Genomic DNA, 19445 nt, shown 5'->3' with positions numbered 1-19445 from the left:
TTCGTTGTCACTCCGAGTTACGTCGGATGACGACGAATGGGGTTTCGCTTAGAAATCCTATCACCTTCGAGTATATAAAACGAGCCAATGGCAAAGAAATGCCATGGGTCTGCGGAATTTGCATAGCGTAACTCCGCCCCACCCTGGGGGTATAAAGGAAGAGCGCTGGCAACATGCAGATATGTTTTCGCTTCGGAGCCAAGTTCAGTACTTCACTCCACAAGCCTTCTGAGTGTCATCTCAAATCTCTTCGAGACGAGCGGCTCTTCAGTGTGTTGGTGTGACGGCGTTTTCCAGCGAGATCGCATTTCCTGCTGCTGATTTGTGCAGTAATCTGCCGACAGTGAGTGTGTTTCTCCCTGGGCGCTTCAGCACTCTGCTGAGCTTTTCCACTCTCTAAAAGAGCTGCACGCGGCACGTCTTTTTCAAGACGGTTCGCCCGTGTATTTTCTATTTCCTGGATGTGTGTGCGTGATTCATCTGCCTAATGGTCGCGAGCGCTGTTTTGTGTGTTGGGCTTAAATCACGCTCGGCAGCGCTCGTTGATGAGTCATGTTTTCATTGCGGGAACATGACCATCGCGATGTTTATAGATCGAGACTCAATGATCTCCATGTGAGTAGAGTCCCCTCTGCCACACCCCAATTTATCTCTTCCTCGAGAAGGGATACTTTGGCTGGTGGCCAGGGTGATCTGAGGGTTCGGTGTGGCACAACAACTGACGAGTCAATTCCTTGGGCCACACCCCCCTCCACATCGCAAACCGTGGAGCTTCCGTGTGTGCCTGGTTTCTTTCGGGGACCCAGTGTTTCATTCGGGGCTCTGGCGGATGGTGTCATGCACTCACAGCATCACAAGGCGGGCTTGATTCCTCTGGAAATGAAGTTTCGACTGCGTTGCCTCCCACGGGAGTGCCATCGTTGCCGGAACCGATCCAGAGCTGTCAGCCATGCTTTCCCGGGCAGCTGAAAGCATCGGCTGGAGTGGCCCCGCCCTCCCCCCGAGCGCTGTAAGCTTCTCCCGGACGTGCATCAGGACGCCTGCGCTCCGTGAGAGTCCACGTGACTTTCGCGGCCCGCGGGTGTCCTCCGCCTTCGCTGCTTTCGATTGCACGGCGATCATGGTCTGTATGTTCCCTGTCACTATCGTGGCATGGTCATGCAGTGCTGTGTGTCGCCTGCGCCTTCGATGCAGTGCTGTCCCGGGAGTTCTGTCCGAACCGGCCGCAGTGGAACGCTAGTCCTTCCCTGGCCAACCCTGGCAGAATGCGGAAACTCTAACCACGCCCCTATGCTGTGACGCTATGCCTCCCATGCCCGGCCTGGTTGTTCCGCCACGCACACTGCTGACCTCGCTCAGGCGACGTCAGTATCTGCGTGATCCTGGGTCAGGTGATGTCCACTAGTGTGGTCCAGACATGGGCTTTGCCAGGTTGATGTGGGGTGTCTTAGAGTTCATTTCTAAGCTCCCCCATGTCCCAGGCTGGGCTCTTTGGCGGTGTGGCTTCGACCACCTGAAGTAGACTCGGGTCCTGCACCGATGGTCATCCATCCATGCAGTCTCCTTAGTCTGCTTCCCGCCAAGGCCCCTCCCATGCGGCTACTCCCCTCGGGTCTTCACCGGCCCTGAGCAGGAGCAAGTCGCAGGAGGGCGGTGCTGCCCGTCTCCGCCCCTTAGTCTGCCACGCCAGCCTAAGCAGCACTCGAGACGGGCAGCCTGGTCGGCGGTGTGGGTGAGGATTGCGCCCAACAGTCTTCGATCACTCTATAAGCAGGCTGAGGACCTTCTGCACCGACGGTCATCTGTCCGTGCGGTCTCCTTAGCCTGCTTCCCGCCGACACCGCCCCTCTGCGATTCCTCCCCTGCGATTCATCCCCGAGGAGGTCGCAGGAGGGTGGCACCGCCTGTCTCCCGCCCCGTGCCCCGCTAAACGCCAGGCCAAGCGGCGCTCCTGAGACGGGCTGCTCAGAGATGGCGTTGAGTTCTTCCCAGGAGACGGTAGCAGGGCCGCTCCTTCCCCCGGTGGAGGGCCGGGGGAGAATCCTTGGTTTTTACCACCCCGCTGCTCGTCCCATGACGAGCAGCACCCTGATGTGGTTAAAGAAAGAACTCACTTCCCCATCTCTGAGCACACAGAGTGCGCGGATGACAGTGTGCGTCGCTCACGAGCCTCGCCACTCTCGTCCCCCTCTGTCGCCAGTCCCCTGCCAGAGCACGCCCCCGTGAGACGCTGGTCCTCCCCTGGCCTCCTCTGGCAGGACGCGGCTAATGACCGTGCCCCCGCACCGGGCCGCTATGCCACCCACGCCTGGGCCGGTCATTCCGCCTCGCTGCACCACTGAGGGTACGTCTGTGGTCCGTATGACCCCGCTGGTACAGTTCCTGGAAGCCTGGTTAGAGCTTCCCAGGCTGTCCCGCTGGGTCGCGAGGACCATCAGGCTCGGCTACGCGATTCAGTTCGCGCGGTCTCCTCCCCGCTTCAAGGGGAGTCCGCTTCACTATGGTCGGTGGCAATGCCCCGGTTATGAGAGCGGAGGTCGCTACCTTACTGGCGAAGGGTGCGATCGAGACTGTCCCTCCAGCCGAAATGAGGTCCGGCTTTTACAGCCCCTACTTCATTGTACCGAAACAATCCGGTGGGTTACGACCAATCCTCGACTTGCGCGTCTTGAACCGCTCCCTTCACAGGATGCCGTTCAAGATGCTCACGGCCAAACGCATTTTCGAGTGCGTACGGCCGCAGGATTGGTTTGCAGCGATCGACCTGAAGGACGCCTACTTCCATGTCTCCATTCTTCCTCGACACAGACCGTTTCTACGGTTTGCTTTCGAGGGGCAGGCATACCAGTACGCGGTTCTCCCTTTCGGGCTTGCCCTGTCTCCTCGCGCCTTCACGAAGGTCGTCGAGGCAGCCCTTGTTCTCCTCCGGGAACACGGAGTTCGCATCCTGAACTATCTCGACGACTGGCTGATTCTAGCTCACTCTCGAGATCAGGTTTGCGAACACAGGGACCTAGTGCTCCGGCACCTCGCTCGTCTGGGCCTTCGGGTCAACTGGGATAAGAGCAAACTCTGCCCAGTGCAGAGGATCTCTTTTCTCTGTATGGAGATCGACTCGGTCGCCATGTGCGCGCAGTCACTGCTGACTTGCCTTCGTCAGTTCGAGGGCAAGAATGTGGTTCCACTGAAACTATTTCAGAGGCTCCTGGGGCATATGGCATCCGCAGCCGCAGTCACGCCGCTCGGGTTTCTTCATATGAGACCACTTCAGCTTTGGCTTCGCGATCGAGTCCCGAGGTGGGCATGGCATCACGGCACGCTCCGAGTCCCAGTGACTCCGACCTGCCGTCAGACCTCACCCCGTGGTCGAACCTCAGTTTTCTTCGGGCCGGAGTGCCCTTGAAACGAGTGTCCAGGCATGTTGTTGTGTCAACAGATGCCTCCACCACGGGCTGGGGCGCCATGTGCAATGGACATGCTGCCGCGGGCTCCTGGACAGGACCCCAGCGCCTTTGGCATGTCAATTGCCTCGAGTTGTTGGCTGTACGTCTTGCCCTGCACCGCTTCCATGCGTTGCTCAGGGGTCAACACGTACTGGTCCGATCGGACAATACCGCGACTGTAGCGTACATCAACCGTCAAGGTGGTCTGCGCTCCCGCCGTATATGTCACAACTCGCCCGCCACCTCCTCATATGGAGTCAGAAGCATCTGAGGTTGCTTCGTGCCATTTATATCCCGGGAGACCTGAACCAGGCGGCCGACGAGCTGTCTCGGCTTCAGCCTCTCACTGGAGATTGGCGACTCCATCCCCAGACGGTTCAGCTGATTTGGGATCAGTTCGGGGACGCACAGGTAGACCTGTTTGCCTCCCACGACTCGTCCCACTGCGACCTGTATTATTCCCTGACCAAGGGCACGCTCGGCACGGATGCACTGGCGCACAGCTGGCCGCGCAGCAGACCTTGCGCAAGATCAGGGAGGACGAGGAGCAGGTAATTTTGGTTGCCCCGTATTGGCCCAACCGCACCTGGTTCTCAGAACTAGTACTCCTCGCGACAGCTCCTCCCTGGCCAATTCCTCTGAGGAAGGACCTGCTTTCTCAGGGACGGGGCACATTATGGCACCCTCGTCCCGATCTTGGAACCTCCACGTGTGGCTCCTGGACGGGATGAGGCAGGTTGAGTACCCTACCACCAGCGGTGGTGGCTACCATCACTTCCGCTAGAGCATTGTCCACGAGACATGCCTATGCGTTGAAGTGGAACCTCTTCGTCAACTGGTGTTCTTCTAAAAATCTAGAACCCATGAAATGCCCCATCAGTGTCGTGCTTTCCTTCCTGCAAGAAGGGTTGGAGCAAAGGCTGTCTCCCTCCACCCTGAAAGTGTATGTTGCCGCCATTGCCGCACATCACGACGCAGTTGACGGTAAGTCCTTAGGAAAGCACGACCTGATCGTCAGGTTCCTGAGGGGAGCCAGGAGACTGAAACCTCCTCGTCCTCCCCTCGTACCCTCTTGGGACCTCTCAGTGGTTTTAACTGCCCTGCAGAGTCCTCCCTTTGAGCCTCTGCAATCAGTGGAGCTTAAGTTCCTGTCAATGAAGACAGCGCTCCTGGTTGCATTGGCCTCCATCAAGAGGGTAGGGGACCTGCAGGCATTTTCGGTTGACGAAGCGTGCCTGGAATTCGGACCGGCTAACTCTCACGTGATCCTGAGACCCCGGCCTGGATATGTGCCCAAGGTTCCCACCACACCCTTTCGAGACCAGGTGGTGAACCTGCAAGCGCTGCCTTTGGAGGAGGCAGACCCAGCCTTGGCACTGCTCTGTCCAGTACGCGCACTCCGTGCTTACGCTGACAGGACGCAGTGTTTCAGGACCTCAGACCAGCTCTTGTCTGTCATGGTGGGAAGCTGAAGGGAAAGGCTCTCTCCAAGCAAAGGTTGTCTCACTGGATAGTGGACGCCATTGCTTTGGCATACCAGCAGCAAGGTCGACCATGCCCCCTTGGTGTGACGGCCCACTCCACCCGGAGTGTGGCATCCTCTTGGGCTCTAGCGCATGGCGCCTCGCTAACAGACATCTGCAGAGCTGCAGGCTGGGCAACACCTAACACATTCGCGAGATTCTATAATCTCCGAGTGGAGCCAGTTTCTTCTCATGTACTCGCATCAACTAGCCGGTAAGAGATTCTGCTCAGGTGTCTTCGCTTGCTCGCCATTCCTCTCCACGGATGGAATACGTGCGATATTCTCCTCAGGTGAGCCTAATAAGCCCTGAGTCTCCTCCAGCACTGACGACGTCAACGCCAGAGTTATGCCACCGGCAGCTTCCGCGCTTGGCTAGGTGCCTCCATGTGCATGGTTCCCCTCCGGGTGACCCCCACATGTGTATTCCACTGTAAGCCTCTTTGAGCATGTGTCTTTCCCTTGGCAAGCCACCTTGCCACCCCTGGGGTTGAAATATTCCACCTGCGGCTGGACACCCCAGTGTTACTCCGTATGCAGCCCTTCGGGGTCATATGTGTATTCCAAGTCCCCCCCTTCGGGTTGGGCATGATTGAATATTTCCACTGGATATGCTTCCCAGTGTACCTTGGTATTCCTGTGTTAAGTAGGACTCCTTCGTCCGTGCTAGTCTCACGACAGGGAGCTCAGACTTACGCAGGGCACTGGAAGACAGTCGAGACTCGAGAGGTGGCGTGATTTCACTGGGAACCCCATTCGTCGTCATCCGACGTAACTCGGAGTGACAACGAAAGGGAACGTCTCGGTTACGGATGTAACCCTCGTTCCCTGAGTAGGGAACGGAGACGTTACGTCTCCCTGCCACTTCCGCTGTACCGCTGGAAACGCCTGAGTTCAGTCTCGGCTCCTCAGCGAAGACATATCTGCATGTTGCCAGCGCACTTCCTTTATACCCCCAGGGTGGGGCGGAGTTACGCTATGCAAATTCCGCAGACCCATGGCATATCTTTGCCATTGGCTTGTTTTATATACTCGAAGGTGATAGGATTTCTAAGCGAAACCCCATTCGTCGTCATCCGACGTAACGTCTCCGTTCCCTACTCAGGGAACGAGGGTTACATCCGTAACCGAGACGTTTCTGGTCTCATTGACTTCCATAGTATATTTTTCCTACTATGGAAGTCAATGAGACCAGAAACTGTCTGGTTACTGATATTCTTCTAAATATCTTCCTTTCTGTTCAGCAGAAGAAAGAAATTCATAAAGGATTGAAACAACATGAGGGTGAGTAGGCTATATGATGACAGAATTTTCATTTTAAAGTGGAGTATCCCTTTAAACTGTACAGTGCAGAAGCCGGTTCGAGAATTACTAACTGTCAGAATCTCACTGACCTTTATGAAGACTGTTAATTTTCCTATAGGATTTGAAAGAGCAGAATATAGCAATGACATTGTAAGACTGTATTTACATTAATTGTGAACTGTATGGGCCTGTTGTTTGTGAACAAATCATAACATATTATTGCAAATGAACAAAGTTGAGTCAAATATGTTTCTAGAACAGTGATTAAAATGTTGAAAATTGGCTGGAATATGTTTTTGTATATGAGACATGAACTCTGGTGGTGATGCACTCTAAAAACTTTTAATATGATTTGTGTTTGGTGAATTTTTTTTTACACTTTATTATTAATATTAATAAGATTTTTAAGCAGTGAAATAAATTACATACAGTGTATTAACTGAGTAAATGTAAGTAAAACTAATTAAATAGATCTGAGTAACTGCATTTGATACATTAACAAATAAAATTGAGTAGAAATAATTGGGGGGGAAATATTTAAAAACAAATATTTATGAGTAATATTAACTGTGTTTATATGCCAGTAATATTAACTTTTTATTTCCTCTAAACCTTTGTAAAAATATTCCATACAACCAGTATAACTACATGCCATTGGCCTTTATTGTCGATGAGTAAGTAATAGCCTACAGCAATACAGCATATTTTATACTATTTTTAACAATTATACAATATTGCCTACATTTAAACTTATGTAAGAAACATTTTCGAAGTAAAACTTAAACATTTAGGCCTAAACATTCAAGTAATTCAAGTGTAATCAACCGGTCTGTTATCCAGCTGCGTCACTCACAGCCGAAAGATGCTGCGACGCGACTGACTCTATAACCTGCCAATAAACAAACAGTGCACAGTTCTGAGGACATTTTATCATCCAAATTAGTTATATTCATTATCTTTAGGAATATAGTCGTGTGTTTTTTTATGCAAGGCGTTAATCATGTGAAAAGACAGGCGCGAGTCGACACTCGTTTAGCTCGTATGTTCTTTCGCACTAAATAAAATGATTTGAAGCACATTAATGATTATATAGATAAAATAAAACATGCACACACCTGAATTTCACACAGGAAATGCACCAATTCTGCGCCGCTGAGGAGAGAAGAGGAGAACTGTTCTGGAGACTGAAGAGAGTTCAAACTAGAGTTGTGACGTTCGCGAACGAACCGATTCTTTTGAACGGCTCATAAACATGAACGATGGGAGCCGAGTTCAGTAGCACCTCAATGCAGTACACAAGATCCGAGGGGAGGAGTCGGATCTTATATAAGGGGTGGAGATTGGTAGGTTTAGGGGTGGAGATGGGTAGGTTTAGGGGTGGGTTTAGGGATCAGGGGGTGGAGACTGGTAGGTTTAGGTATGTAAGGTGGGAGGAGTTGGATTTTATCCAACTCCTCCCCCTGGATTTTATGCTCTGCATTGAGGACCATCTCGCCGAGTTGCGGCTGGAGGGGAGCCGTTCTTTCTGTCGTTCTTTTTTTCCTATGCGTGTTTCACACAGATGCACACAAATGAGCTCCTCCGCGAGACAGAACAGTTATAGGGGGAGGGGCGCACCCAGCGCAGGGGTGCTAATGCTGCGTTCTATTATTTATCCGTGTCGGAGTTCCGACTAGAAAGACAGACGTTGCCTAGCAACACGCAACAACACGCCCCCTTTCTGGTCCTTCAGAGCTGTGCCCTGTGTGACTTGTTTTCATTGTTTGTGTACCGCTTTGGTTGTTTAAATGACGTTGTTTGAATTTTAATCACTCGTCGTATTACTGCAATACCTTACTGCGTCCGTATCACTGCCTGTGGGTATGGGAATCGGTCTTGTTGTGAGTGCAATATTGAATGAAGCCTTGTTTCAAACAGGTGTTACTAACGTGGCTAGCGTTGCTAACAGAAGGTAAACTAGTTACTAGGTGAAGCACATAGTGCTACTTATTTTGGAGCGCCTGGTACTCGGCCAGTGCTACATAGCAACAGCTTTCCGGGTGGCGTCCATGTTTTTCTCCGACTCGGACGCGCAAAACATACCAGAACGCTTGAAGTGTGGAAGTGACGTCATATCCGAGGTCCGAGTCGGTTCGTTGACAATAATAGAACGCACCATTACAGCATGATGATAGTTGTGCACGCATCCTTGCTATCAAAATGTTCTTTTGTGATACTGTTCTTGTATAGAATTTTTTCACTAAAAGCTGTTTTGTACAGACATTCATTGCAGCCCACTTTGTTATTGTTCATTTAAGACTTGAAGGGGCTGATGTCCTATTTGCAAAGTTTAGTAGTAATAGTCGACTGTATGTAGACATTTCCATTTTATTTATTCTAATTTTATCTACAGTATATATTTAAAACTTTAAATATTTTTTGTTTTCTATCAAAATGTTCTTGTGTGATAACAGTGTTCTTGTGTGGAAGTGTTTGTAGTAAAAGCTGTTTTGCACAGAAATTCATTGCAGCCAGCTTTGTTTTTGATGTTTATTTGTGAGTAGGTATTGTATTTGAATAACATAAGTCAACGTAGCTTTACACACACACTTTGTACTAAAGGTAAATCCAAAATAGTGATGTCACTGTCTAAGCAGAGGGATGTTGTGCAACCCTATGGAATATAGTCCACACATGACAAATGAGGTAATAATCAATATTTCAGAATAATTCAAACTCAGATATTGGTGTGTGATAGGCTATCTGAGTTTGAATTATTTGACTACAAATCTCACCTCATCATTCCTCCCAGTGATTATTTCCAGGATAAACTGAGATGCCCCCAAGCTGGCTTCTTAAAGGTGAACTATTACCTTAACTGAACAGCTTCGGAGTCATTGGAATGGTTACATTACTTATTTCGGGTTGAATGGTGGTCGTTTCGCACCCCCCTGGTGCCCGTGAGCGGAAAATTCGCACTTGCAACTTTGAGCCGGCGGGCCGGCGGCCGCCGAGTCAGGAAGTCTCGCGTGATATCAGGTCTCGCGATGTAAACAATTGCTTTACGGCCAAAAGAAATCTGCTAAAATGCTGTCATTATTGCGCTCCCTCACGCTGTTTGAACCCGAATGAAGAAGACGTTTTAAAGAATGTCCCATCTGCTTTGATATCGTTGATCTACTAGCCTCTGGTGTCCGAGAATCGCCTACGAGTTTTTACAACAGTGTTGTCAAATATCTATTCCGAAGCTGTGGGGGGAGCTCTAGAGAGAAACCTGCGAGCAAAAAGCGAGAATACAGCGAAGAAATCCCGAAGTTACTGAGCTGCGCTTTAACCCTTGTGCATCCTTGAGGACATTTTTGTCCTTTTCAGTTTTGTTTTTTGGATCACTTTGCCTGTGTTAATGCTAACTGCATAAAATTTGGCACAGGTGTGTATTTTTATTGGAATTTTACTATTTCATCACCATTTCCTTTAAAAAATCTATTTTGCACTAGTTACACAAAATACTTCCTCTCAGCGCCTTTTGGACAAAAATGTCCCCATTGAAACCCATTAAAACTGCATTTTTTAATCCCTGTGCCGTTTAACTATAAAATGATGCAATCTTTTTTAATAGGCTTTCATTCTGTTGGCAAGGCTTCAAAATTGACATTTTTACCATTTTTTATCAGATGGTGCCATTTTTTCAGGTTAGGCCTATAAAGCAAATACTTGCTTTATTCCTGTTTTCTGCTTCGGCATATTATAGAGCCAACTGGATAAATTATGCAACGATAATTGTGTGGGTTTGTTGGTATGGATGTCTAAGTGTGGTTTGTATGTGTGTAATAAAATAAAAAGGTTGTTTGTGTGCTTGTAATATTTGAGAGAGAAAAACTCAACTGCAAATCGAAAATCCAATCACTGTGTTCACCAGTGGAGTTTTGCTGGCATCCAATGGGGAAAGTCTGGTACTGCGCCCAAACAAAATCTTACTGAAAGCTCATTTTTTGAGATATCATCCTCAAATTCGGAACACAACCTGTTTAGATTTATGGCTTTGAATTTATATCAGTTTTAGAGTTCCAAATGTTTTATAAAATATATATTTTATATAAAATATTGATTATAATGTTCATAAATATTTTTCATAAACTTAAACTTCTATAACATTTTTTTGGTTGCACTTTTTTCAATTTTTTCACTTCAACAACAATCTGCCAAGGGTCATCTTTAAAATGAGACCAAACTTAAGTATTTGCTCCCAAGCATAACATTTTTATGAGAGTTTTTTGACTTGGACATTTTTGTCCCTTTTGGACCTATGTGTAAGTTTTTAGTTTTTTTTTAATGTTAGCTGCATTAATTTTGGCACAGGTGTCTATTTTTATTGTAATTTTACTATTTCACCCCCATTTCATTTGAAAAAAAAATGTTGCACTAGTTATACAAAATACTTGTATATATTTTATATAAAATATTAATTTTAATGTTCATAAATATTTTTCATAAACTTAAACTTCTATAAAAAAAAATTTGGTTGCACGTTTTTCAATTTTTTCACTTCAACAACAATCTGCCAAGGGTCATCTTTAAAATGAGACCAAACTTAAGTATTTGCTCCCAAGCATAACATTTTTATGAGAGTTTTTTGACATGGACATTTTTGTCCCTTTTGGACCTATGAGTAAGTTTTTGTTTTTTTGTTACTATTAACTGCATGAATTTTGAGCTATTATAGAGCCAACTGGATAAATTATGCAATGATAATTGTGTGGGTGTGTTGGTATGGATGTCAGAGTGTGGTTGGTATGTGTGTTATATATAAAAAAATGTGTTTGTGTGTTTGTTGTATTGATAGAGAAAAACTCAACTGCAAATAACAAAGCCAATCACTGTGTGACCAGAGGAGTTTTGCTGGGATCCAATGGGGAAAGTCTGGTACTGCGCCCAAACAAAATCTTACTGAAAGCTCATTTTTTGAGATATCAACCTCAAATTTGGAACACAACTTATTTAGATTTATGGCTTTGATTTTCTAGCCGTTTTAGAGTTCAACTTGTTTCATAAAATATATATTTTATATAAAATAATATTCATAAATAATTTTCATAAACTTAAACCTATATAACTTTTTTTTGGATTTACTTATAAAAAAAATTTAACTTCAGCAATAATCTGCCAAGGGTATTCTTTAAAATGATACCAAAGTTAAGTCTGTGCTCCCAAGCTTCAACTTTTTATGGCCGTTTTTTGACATGGACATTTTTGTCCTCTTTGGACCTATGAGTAACTTTTTTTAATTGAGGCACAAGGGTTAAAACTGACTAAAAAAAGAGCCAAAAGAGCCGTTCAAAACTTTGAAAGGAACGGATCGCCAAGATCCGGATCCCCTCAAAGAGCCATAAATCCATCCCATCTCTAGTTCAAACAGCGCACGCCACACTCGCTCACTCAACCGTTGAGCTGTCGTCACGTCATAGTGGAGGGTGGAGGTGCGCATTGTTTTAATTGAGTAATCTTAATTTCTTATGCGTGTTAAATATTAATAATATTTATTTTATTTAAGTAATATCTGTGGTTCTTGAAACAGATTAGTTTAATTATGCATTCTCAAATATTGTGATGGAAATTTCACAAATATATTAGCTCAGTGTATTTTAAATAAATAATTGGTTAGTCAATTACTAAATTATTTTAGTGAAAAACTTCAAACTTAAATATAACTGTAAATTTCAGACAAAATTAATTGTTGGAGTTTTAGTCAATTATTTCGGTATGTTCATCTCAAACTATCAAGTAAATGATATTCAGAGATTTTATTAAGTTAATAAAGTTAATTATTTCTGTGATATTTACTAAGCCACTGAATTATTTTTTAGATTTTTTAGAATTTATTTTTTATTTTACCCATGAGAAACACTTCGACATTTAGGAAAGTTTTATGCTTGTAGGTTAAGAATAGAACTGTTGTATACCATAGTTGTACTGTGATAAAGTTTAGAGAAATTGTCACAAATGAAAATGAAATCTGGTGATGCAGGATTTAAAATGAAAATTATTTATATGTGAAATATGCAACTGTATCTTGTAGAACACACTCTAATAAATAATTTTGTAATTAAAATGTGTGCTTGTGTGTGTAGTTTAAATGTTGTGTTTCATCTAAGGCTGATTATACAGTATATACAGTAACCATGATTGACTACAGGCATAGGGCTCGACTTAGGACAAGATAAGAGCAAGCATGAGTGAAGTACAGCCTTACACTGATTGGTAAACTGCACTGTGTTTTATACACATCCATGCTGGACATTCATATTAAATTAGCATTATTTTCCTATGTTTTTACATCATGAAAATCTATATGGCTTCAGTTGTATGTAGGACATATATGACATAATATGATTAAAAATACATGAATATTATGCAATTTATATATGTGGTTTTTGCAGCATATATGTCCCTTACAATATTCTGTTGGAACATATAAGAATCACAGGTGTTTTTAGCAAACTTTTTCCATATGGGTGTAGGCACTGCAGTTCCAAAACATGTGCTAAATTAGATCTATAAAGCCTTAGAAATACATTTGCGACAAATATTAAAAATAGAAGTCTGGCATGCAGTAAAAGTCAAGTCAAGTCACCTTTTTATATAGCTCATTTTACAATGCAGTTTGTTTCAAAGCAGCTTTACAATGATAACAGGAAAATAATGCAAAGTTTGTTTTGGCTGAACTCCAATAGAGTTAAGAATGCCTCTAAATGCCAATCCCAATGCATCTTTTTCATTATCTACATGGATATTAAAATCACCAACAATTAGGACTTTATCTGCAGCCAGTACTAACTCCGATATAAAATCAGCATTTTTTGTTGATAAAGTCTGTATGTTGGCCTGTATACAGTGGCCAGCACAAAAGTCAAATGGGATTTATCACTTACACTAGATAATGTTACATAAAGCCCCAACATTTCAAAATAATTATGTTTAAAAACTGGATCTCTTAGTAATACTGAAGATATTACTATACATTACAGCAACACCTCCCAGTTTGGCTTTCAGTTGTTTATATCAGTGTAACAATTTTCAAGTTTCAGAGAAGGATGAGGACAGGGTCGGCTTGCAGAGACTGCGGGCGTTTATTGAAAACGAATGAAAAAGTCGCGCACACAGAAAATCAAAAACTCAGTCAACTAGAATTCAGCAATCAGTCAAGACGTTTCTATACTATTTCTATAATATTTCTTTCCTTTTTCACCTTTTCCACATTCTAATATATTTTTAACATTATACTTTCCAATACCAATTTCTTGTAAATGATGTTTCAAATCTTGCCTTTTTTGTGTAGATTTTCAACATGACATACAAATGTGACTGACTGTTTCCTCCTCTTGGCATTCGTCACATTGACCTGTGGGATGTTTTCCTAACATACAAAGAGTTCCATTTAATTTACAATGCCCAATCCTAAGTCTTGTTATAATAACTTGTTCTTTCCTTCTATTTGTCATCTCTCTTACAATGCCTACTTTATTTTGAATCATGTATAGATGTCTTCCTTTACTTTCATGATCCCATTTTGCCATAATTCCATCACCTTTTTCCACACTAGACTCTTCCCTTCTGAATTTGACAATTTAATTTCAATGTCAACATGCTCTTTTTTTTGTTGCCTCTTTTGCCAATCCATCTACTTTCTCATTTCCCTGTATCCCTACATGTGCTGCTATCCACATATATGTAATATTTTACCCTTGTCTACTTACTCTTGAATTTATAAACAAGACTTTTCCAGTCTTCATACTCATAAGAGCTGATACAGAATCACTACATACTAGAATGTTGTTATCTCTGGATTGTTCCTCTCACGGCATCTCGTTTCCTCATGGCTTTTATCGGTCTCCCCATGCCAATTACTGAAACAAGACACAGGTGTTTGTTTGTCATTCACACTTAACCCACTCACGCCACATCTGTCTCGATCCTCTCTCCTGTCACAGACCTTGCTAAACCACACCCCCCCTTGCCACAATCAGTTATCTTGGAGGGTGGACTCATTTAAAGTAATGTAATCGTCTGGTTTTAGACAGGTTTCTGTCAAAAACAGCACATGTAGATTATGATCTCTAATCATATCATTTACAATAAGTGCTTTTGAAGAAAGGGATTGAATATTTAGCAACCCGAGCTTTATCATTTGTTCATCTGTATTATATCCGTTTTTTTTTTTTTTTTTTTTGTATTTGTTGAACATCAATTAAATTTTTATCCTTAAATTGGTTTGGGAGTTTCTTGTATTGAATAATTCAGGGAACAGACACAGTCTCTATGTGATAATATCTAGGTGAAAGAGTCTCTATGTCATGGCATTCTGGGACTCGAGACAGCTAGAAGACGGTCGGTTTAGCCAGTCTGTCTGCTTCCTGACCCTGGCCCCAGTTAGTTGTAATGACTGAGACAAATCAGACACAATTATTTGTTATACTTTTCAAATGATTTTTAAAACTCACTCTGGGATCTATGGTCTCATCCCCCCAACATGGCCAATAAGGGTCTTTGTTACCATGACTACGATCAGATAAGTTGGTTTTATTGCTGTTAAAAATGTGGTCACGTGGAAAAAGCAGAGGCATTAGAAAAGACCAACAGCCCTTAAAACAGACAATTTCTGCATCAATTCATGGACGAACTGATCTATAAATGAACATGCACCACAGGACACTGCATATGATTTATTGCCTTGTGTACTATTATGTCTTTGATACTACAGTATGTATTTTATGATAAAACCAATGGTCAATGTAACCCCAACGGTATCTTGTCTCCTATCTAATTAATCCTCATTTAATGACTCACGCTTTAGTATACATCACCTTCTCTTAGAATGCAGTGTGTTTGTTATATCTATCTGAGTATTAATGGACACAAACGGCCAGGCCTATGTCTACCCACACTTGGAAGTTCCCCCTTTCTTATTGGTTGAGCCAACCCTGAAAATGTGGGACCTTTCTCAGGCTTTAAATGGTCTCTACACAAGCCCTTCCCTCTCTTCTTCTGGCCTCTATGCTGCTTCTTTGGGTTGATCTCTGTGGCCACAGTCGCTATGCCTTCACTCTCCCAACAGAGTGTCAGAAGAAAACTGCAACTTTACCATCACTGAATGGGCAACCATTAACTTTTCCGATTTCCTCACTCCTTGGTTGCCTGCGTGGCCTCTCCGGCCCAGGGACGGCAGGGCACAATCTGCACGTGCTCAGCCATGTGCTCATGGAGAGAGAGAAAACCTTCAACCAGAACGGATTCAAACAAACCACTCAAGTTCACCAACTTTTCTTCAGTCAACGCTGAATAAATTGATTGAGACTCATGGGACCATCAAAAATCCTTCTTCAGGAACTTCACGATATGTTTCACTACAAAGGCCATGCAAGTATACATTTAATGAGGTGCTCTGAAAATGAAAAGCTGATGGTTCTTTTCATGTTCAATGAATCATTTCCATAGTTCCATTTCCTGCTTCTGGTTTCATTCTGTCATTCACCATTTTACCTATGCATGTATGTGTGTTTAGAATAGTTATGTTCGTGATTTAGTTAATAGATTGTGAACATTTCACTATCTGTTTATTTTGGGTCAGAGAACATCCTTAGCTCATACATCTCTTTAATTTTGTGCTGGATGTTGAAGTGCTAGTTAAAAGATAAAGGTATTAGTGGTAACACTTTACAATAATAGTACATGAATAATCATGTACTAATTCCTGAATTAATAATTACTTTACTATGAACTAATGATGAGTTAAGACATGTATTAATGAGGTACTAACCTTAATTACGACATGAGTATCATGAATTCCTACATGAATATACCATCTTAACTACGCGTTAGTACATGCTTGTTAATTAATGTATTAATTAACATTTCGAGGTAAAGTAAATCAAACATGCTCTAGATCAGAAGAAAGATGTACTAAAAGGGCACAATGTTAAATTGTTCATAAATTTAACACCATCAATTGTCACATACATCAGTGAATGACACAAGATGTCTTGAAATATTTATATTAAACCTACTCATTGAACACACATTCCGTTTTAAGTGATTCCACTGCTGCCTTCAAGTGTAAAATACCTACTACACTAGCATATTCATTAAACAGATGCAATTTTCAAAATTAAAATCAGTGTTAGCACAGATGATGGTTATTTTCTGGATTTGTTTACTGTCTTTATATCATAATGCAGTCGGATGTTAGTCTTGTTTGCTGGCTCTTCTTTGGGGCCACTATTGCCCCTTCAAAATTTGTCCACTTTTTTCCTACCGTTCAGTTCCTTCTCCATCTAAATTCAGGCACAGCACCTCTGCTCTTCCACTTCTTTACAAACCACCGACAAGCACCAAATCTGATTTATGATTTAGAAGAAGTACTCGGCCTCTGACTGATCACCTGAAGGAAAAGGAAGATGTTCACATTCGTACAACAATGGAAACATGGATTAAATCTGAATAAACAATGTGCATCACTTGATCAAAGCATTCAACACTGGCATATTAAATCTTACTTGTTTGGTAGTAATCGTACACTTTAATCACATATCTGATTTAGAAGAGCTGAATATGTATAAAACATGTGTAATTGATACATTTTTGAAGATTTACTCTTGGATTTTCCAAGTAATTAATGATGAGTTAGTAATGATGTGCCCCCCCAAGTAAAGTCATGACATTATGATACATTAACAAGTCATGAATTCATGTTACTTTCCAAGTAATTAATGATGAGTTAGTAATAATGTGCCCCGCCATGAAGTAAAAGTAACATGAATTCATGACTTGTTAATGTATCATAATGTCATGACTTTACTTGGGGGGGCACATCATTACTAACTCATCATTAATTACTTGGAAAGTAACATGAATTCATGATTTGTTAATGTATCATGTAATTTCTTGTCTTGGCCCTCCAAGAGTAAATCTTCAAAAATGTATCAATTACACATGTTTTAAACATATTCAGCTCTTCTAAATCAGATATCATTTGGTGCTTGTCGGTGGTTTGTAAAGAAGTGGAAGAGCAGAGGTGCTGTGCCTGAATTTAGATGGAGAAGGAACTGAACGGTAGGAAAAAAGTGGACAAATTTTGAAGGGGCAATAGTGGCCCCAAAGAAGAGCCAGCAAACAAGACTAACATCCGACTGCATTATGATATAAAGACAGTAAACAAATCCAGAAAATAACCATCATCTGTGCTAACACTGATTTTAATTTTGAAAATTGCATCTGTTTAATGAATATGCTAGTGTAGTAGGTATTTTACACTTGAAGGCAGCAGTGGAATCACTTAAAACGGAATGTGTGTTCAATGAGTAGGTTTAATATAAATATTTCAAGACATCTTGTGTCATTCACTGATGTATGTGACAATTGATGGTGTTAAATTTATGAACAATTTAACATTGTGCCCTTTTAGTACATCTTTCTTCTGATCTAGAGCATGTTTGATTTACTTTACCTCGAAATGTTAATTAATACATTAATTAACAAGCATGTACTAACGCGTAGTTAAGATGGTATATTCATGTAGGAATTCATGATACTCATGTCGTAATTAAGGTTAGTACCTCATTAATACATGTCTTAACTCATCATTAGTTCATAGTAAAGTAATTATTAATTCAGGTATTAGTACATGATTATTCATGTACTATTATTGTAAAGTGTTACCGTATTAGTTAATAACAAACAAACAAAAACTTTAAATCAACATGAAGCCATAATATTAATATATATAAAATATGGTATAATTACAGTTTGAGAAAATAACTTCCATAATATTTTATTTTAGTAAAGCTATGCCTGGATCAGCCAACACAAAGTTTTGCATTGTGCGTGAGACCTCGCAAAGATTACACCAATATTAGATTTCTCGAACATTGCATGTTTGCACTATGCCTGAAACTTACTAATCAACATGCATTTCTGTAGGTCTGTCAAAAAAAGCATCTGTTATCATGGTTTAGTTGTATTTTAAAACACTGCTTTTTCTTAAAAACATTGTGTCAGACATATTTGGAAGCATGATTATCTTGTTTAATCGTGTATTCAGTCCATATTTATCAGGCTGATATTTGTAGAAATAAGCAAAGTAAATTTATAAAACAAAAAGAACAAGTTTATGGCCTTGTGTCAGAACACAACTGGTATGAAGATATGTTTGGTTTTTAACTTTTTATTCTGACTTTAAAGCTAGATTATCCTTTGAAAAGTGTAATACAGCATTTGATTTTGGGGGAAAATCTGGAAAACTACCTTACACAAGCAGTGTTTTCGCCAATTGACCTAAGCCATTGACCCCTGAAGTTATGACTTCTGCAGTGTCTCAGAACAAGAAAAAAAAAAAAAAAGCAGAGCCGAAATGAGATGAGAAATTCACAAGATATAATCGTAATAACCTCATCTGATTCTGAAATGTTGCCATAGCATGTAGCTACTACACATTCAACAGTTCAACCAGCTCACCATAACTTGTTTTCAACACTTTATTAATCATATGCATTGTGAATTGATAAGTCTTGATCTCAAGAGACGTAGCCAAAAACTGATTAGGATTTGGGGGTTCGTTAAAATTTGGGATGATGGACTGGAAATAATTTTATCCAGAATAAACATTATAATATTCAACATTAGAGAGCTCAAACATCTTTATCCAAGCTGGACTATAAGGTGACGCTCTTCAGCTTCATTCACAGTGGAAGAAGTACTCGGCCTCTGACTGATCACCTGAAGGAAAAGGAAGATGTTCACATTCGTACAACAATGGAAACATGGATTAAATCTGAATAAGCAATGTGCATCACTTGATCAAAGCATTCAACACTGGCATATTAAATCTTACTTGTTTGGTAGTAATCGTACACTTTAATCACAGCTGGCTTGAGATTCTTCACTTGAAGAACCTGTTTCATTTGTATCTGGTAATTCACTGGAATATTTTGTGTGATCTACAGGAGGAAACAAACTCATCAGTCATGGACATTAAAGACAAAGACCTAAGACATAAAATCATATGAATGTTGCTGTTTTCTCACCTCCTTCAAATACACAATGACACGATCATCTTTAGAATCGACCCGTTCCACAGGTTTTCTGTACATTCCGGAAGAAGTTTTGAGCTGTGGGGAAAAAGTGCTGGTTAATTTCTAAAAAGA

At 42.3% G+C, this 19445-nt stretch overlaps 2 protein-coding genes across 3 annotated transcripts in view; both read right to left on the bottom strand.

The window, feature by feature from the left end:
• LOC307167535 (alpha-2-macroglobulin-like) overlaps positions 1-7565 on the bottom strand; it is a 42141-nt gene extending 34576 nt beyond the window's left edge. Inside the window, exon 1 of one of the 2 annotated variants that reach the window (XM_079886704.1) lies at positions 7386-7565. The gene's annotated coding sequence lies outside the window, so the exon portion shown is untranslated. The remainder of the gene's footprint in view (positions 1-7385) is intronic. The other variant, XM_079886703.1, reaches the window with a different exon arrangement.
• Positions 7566-18043: 10478 nt separating this feature from the next.
• Positions 18044-19445, bottom strand: part of LOC307167524 (alpha-2-macroglobulin-like) — a 39707-nt gene continuing 38305 nt past the window's right edge. Inside the window, exons 32-34 of the mRNA XM_079886690.1 lie at positions 19326-19409; positions 19133-19238; positions 18044-19017 (exon numbers count right to left, since the gene is read on the bottom strand). Of these exons, the coding sequence (XP_079742816.1) occupies positions 18977-19017; positions 19133-19238; positions 19326-19409 (231 nt within the window). The 3' untranslated portion in view covers positions 18044-18976. The remainder of the gene's footprint in view (positions 19018-19132; positions 19239-19325; positions 19410-19445) is intronic.

The sequence above is a fragment of the Squalius cephalus genome (genome assembly GCF_949319135.1).
Source record: "Squalius cephalus genome assembly, chromosome: 11".
In the NCBI taxonomy this organism is placed as follows: Eukaryota; Metazoa; Chordata; class Actinopteri; order Cypriniformes; family Leuciscidae; genus Squalius; species Squalius cephalus.
This window is presented reverse-complemented; position numbering and strand designations above follow the sequence as displayed.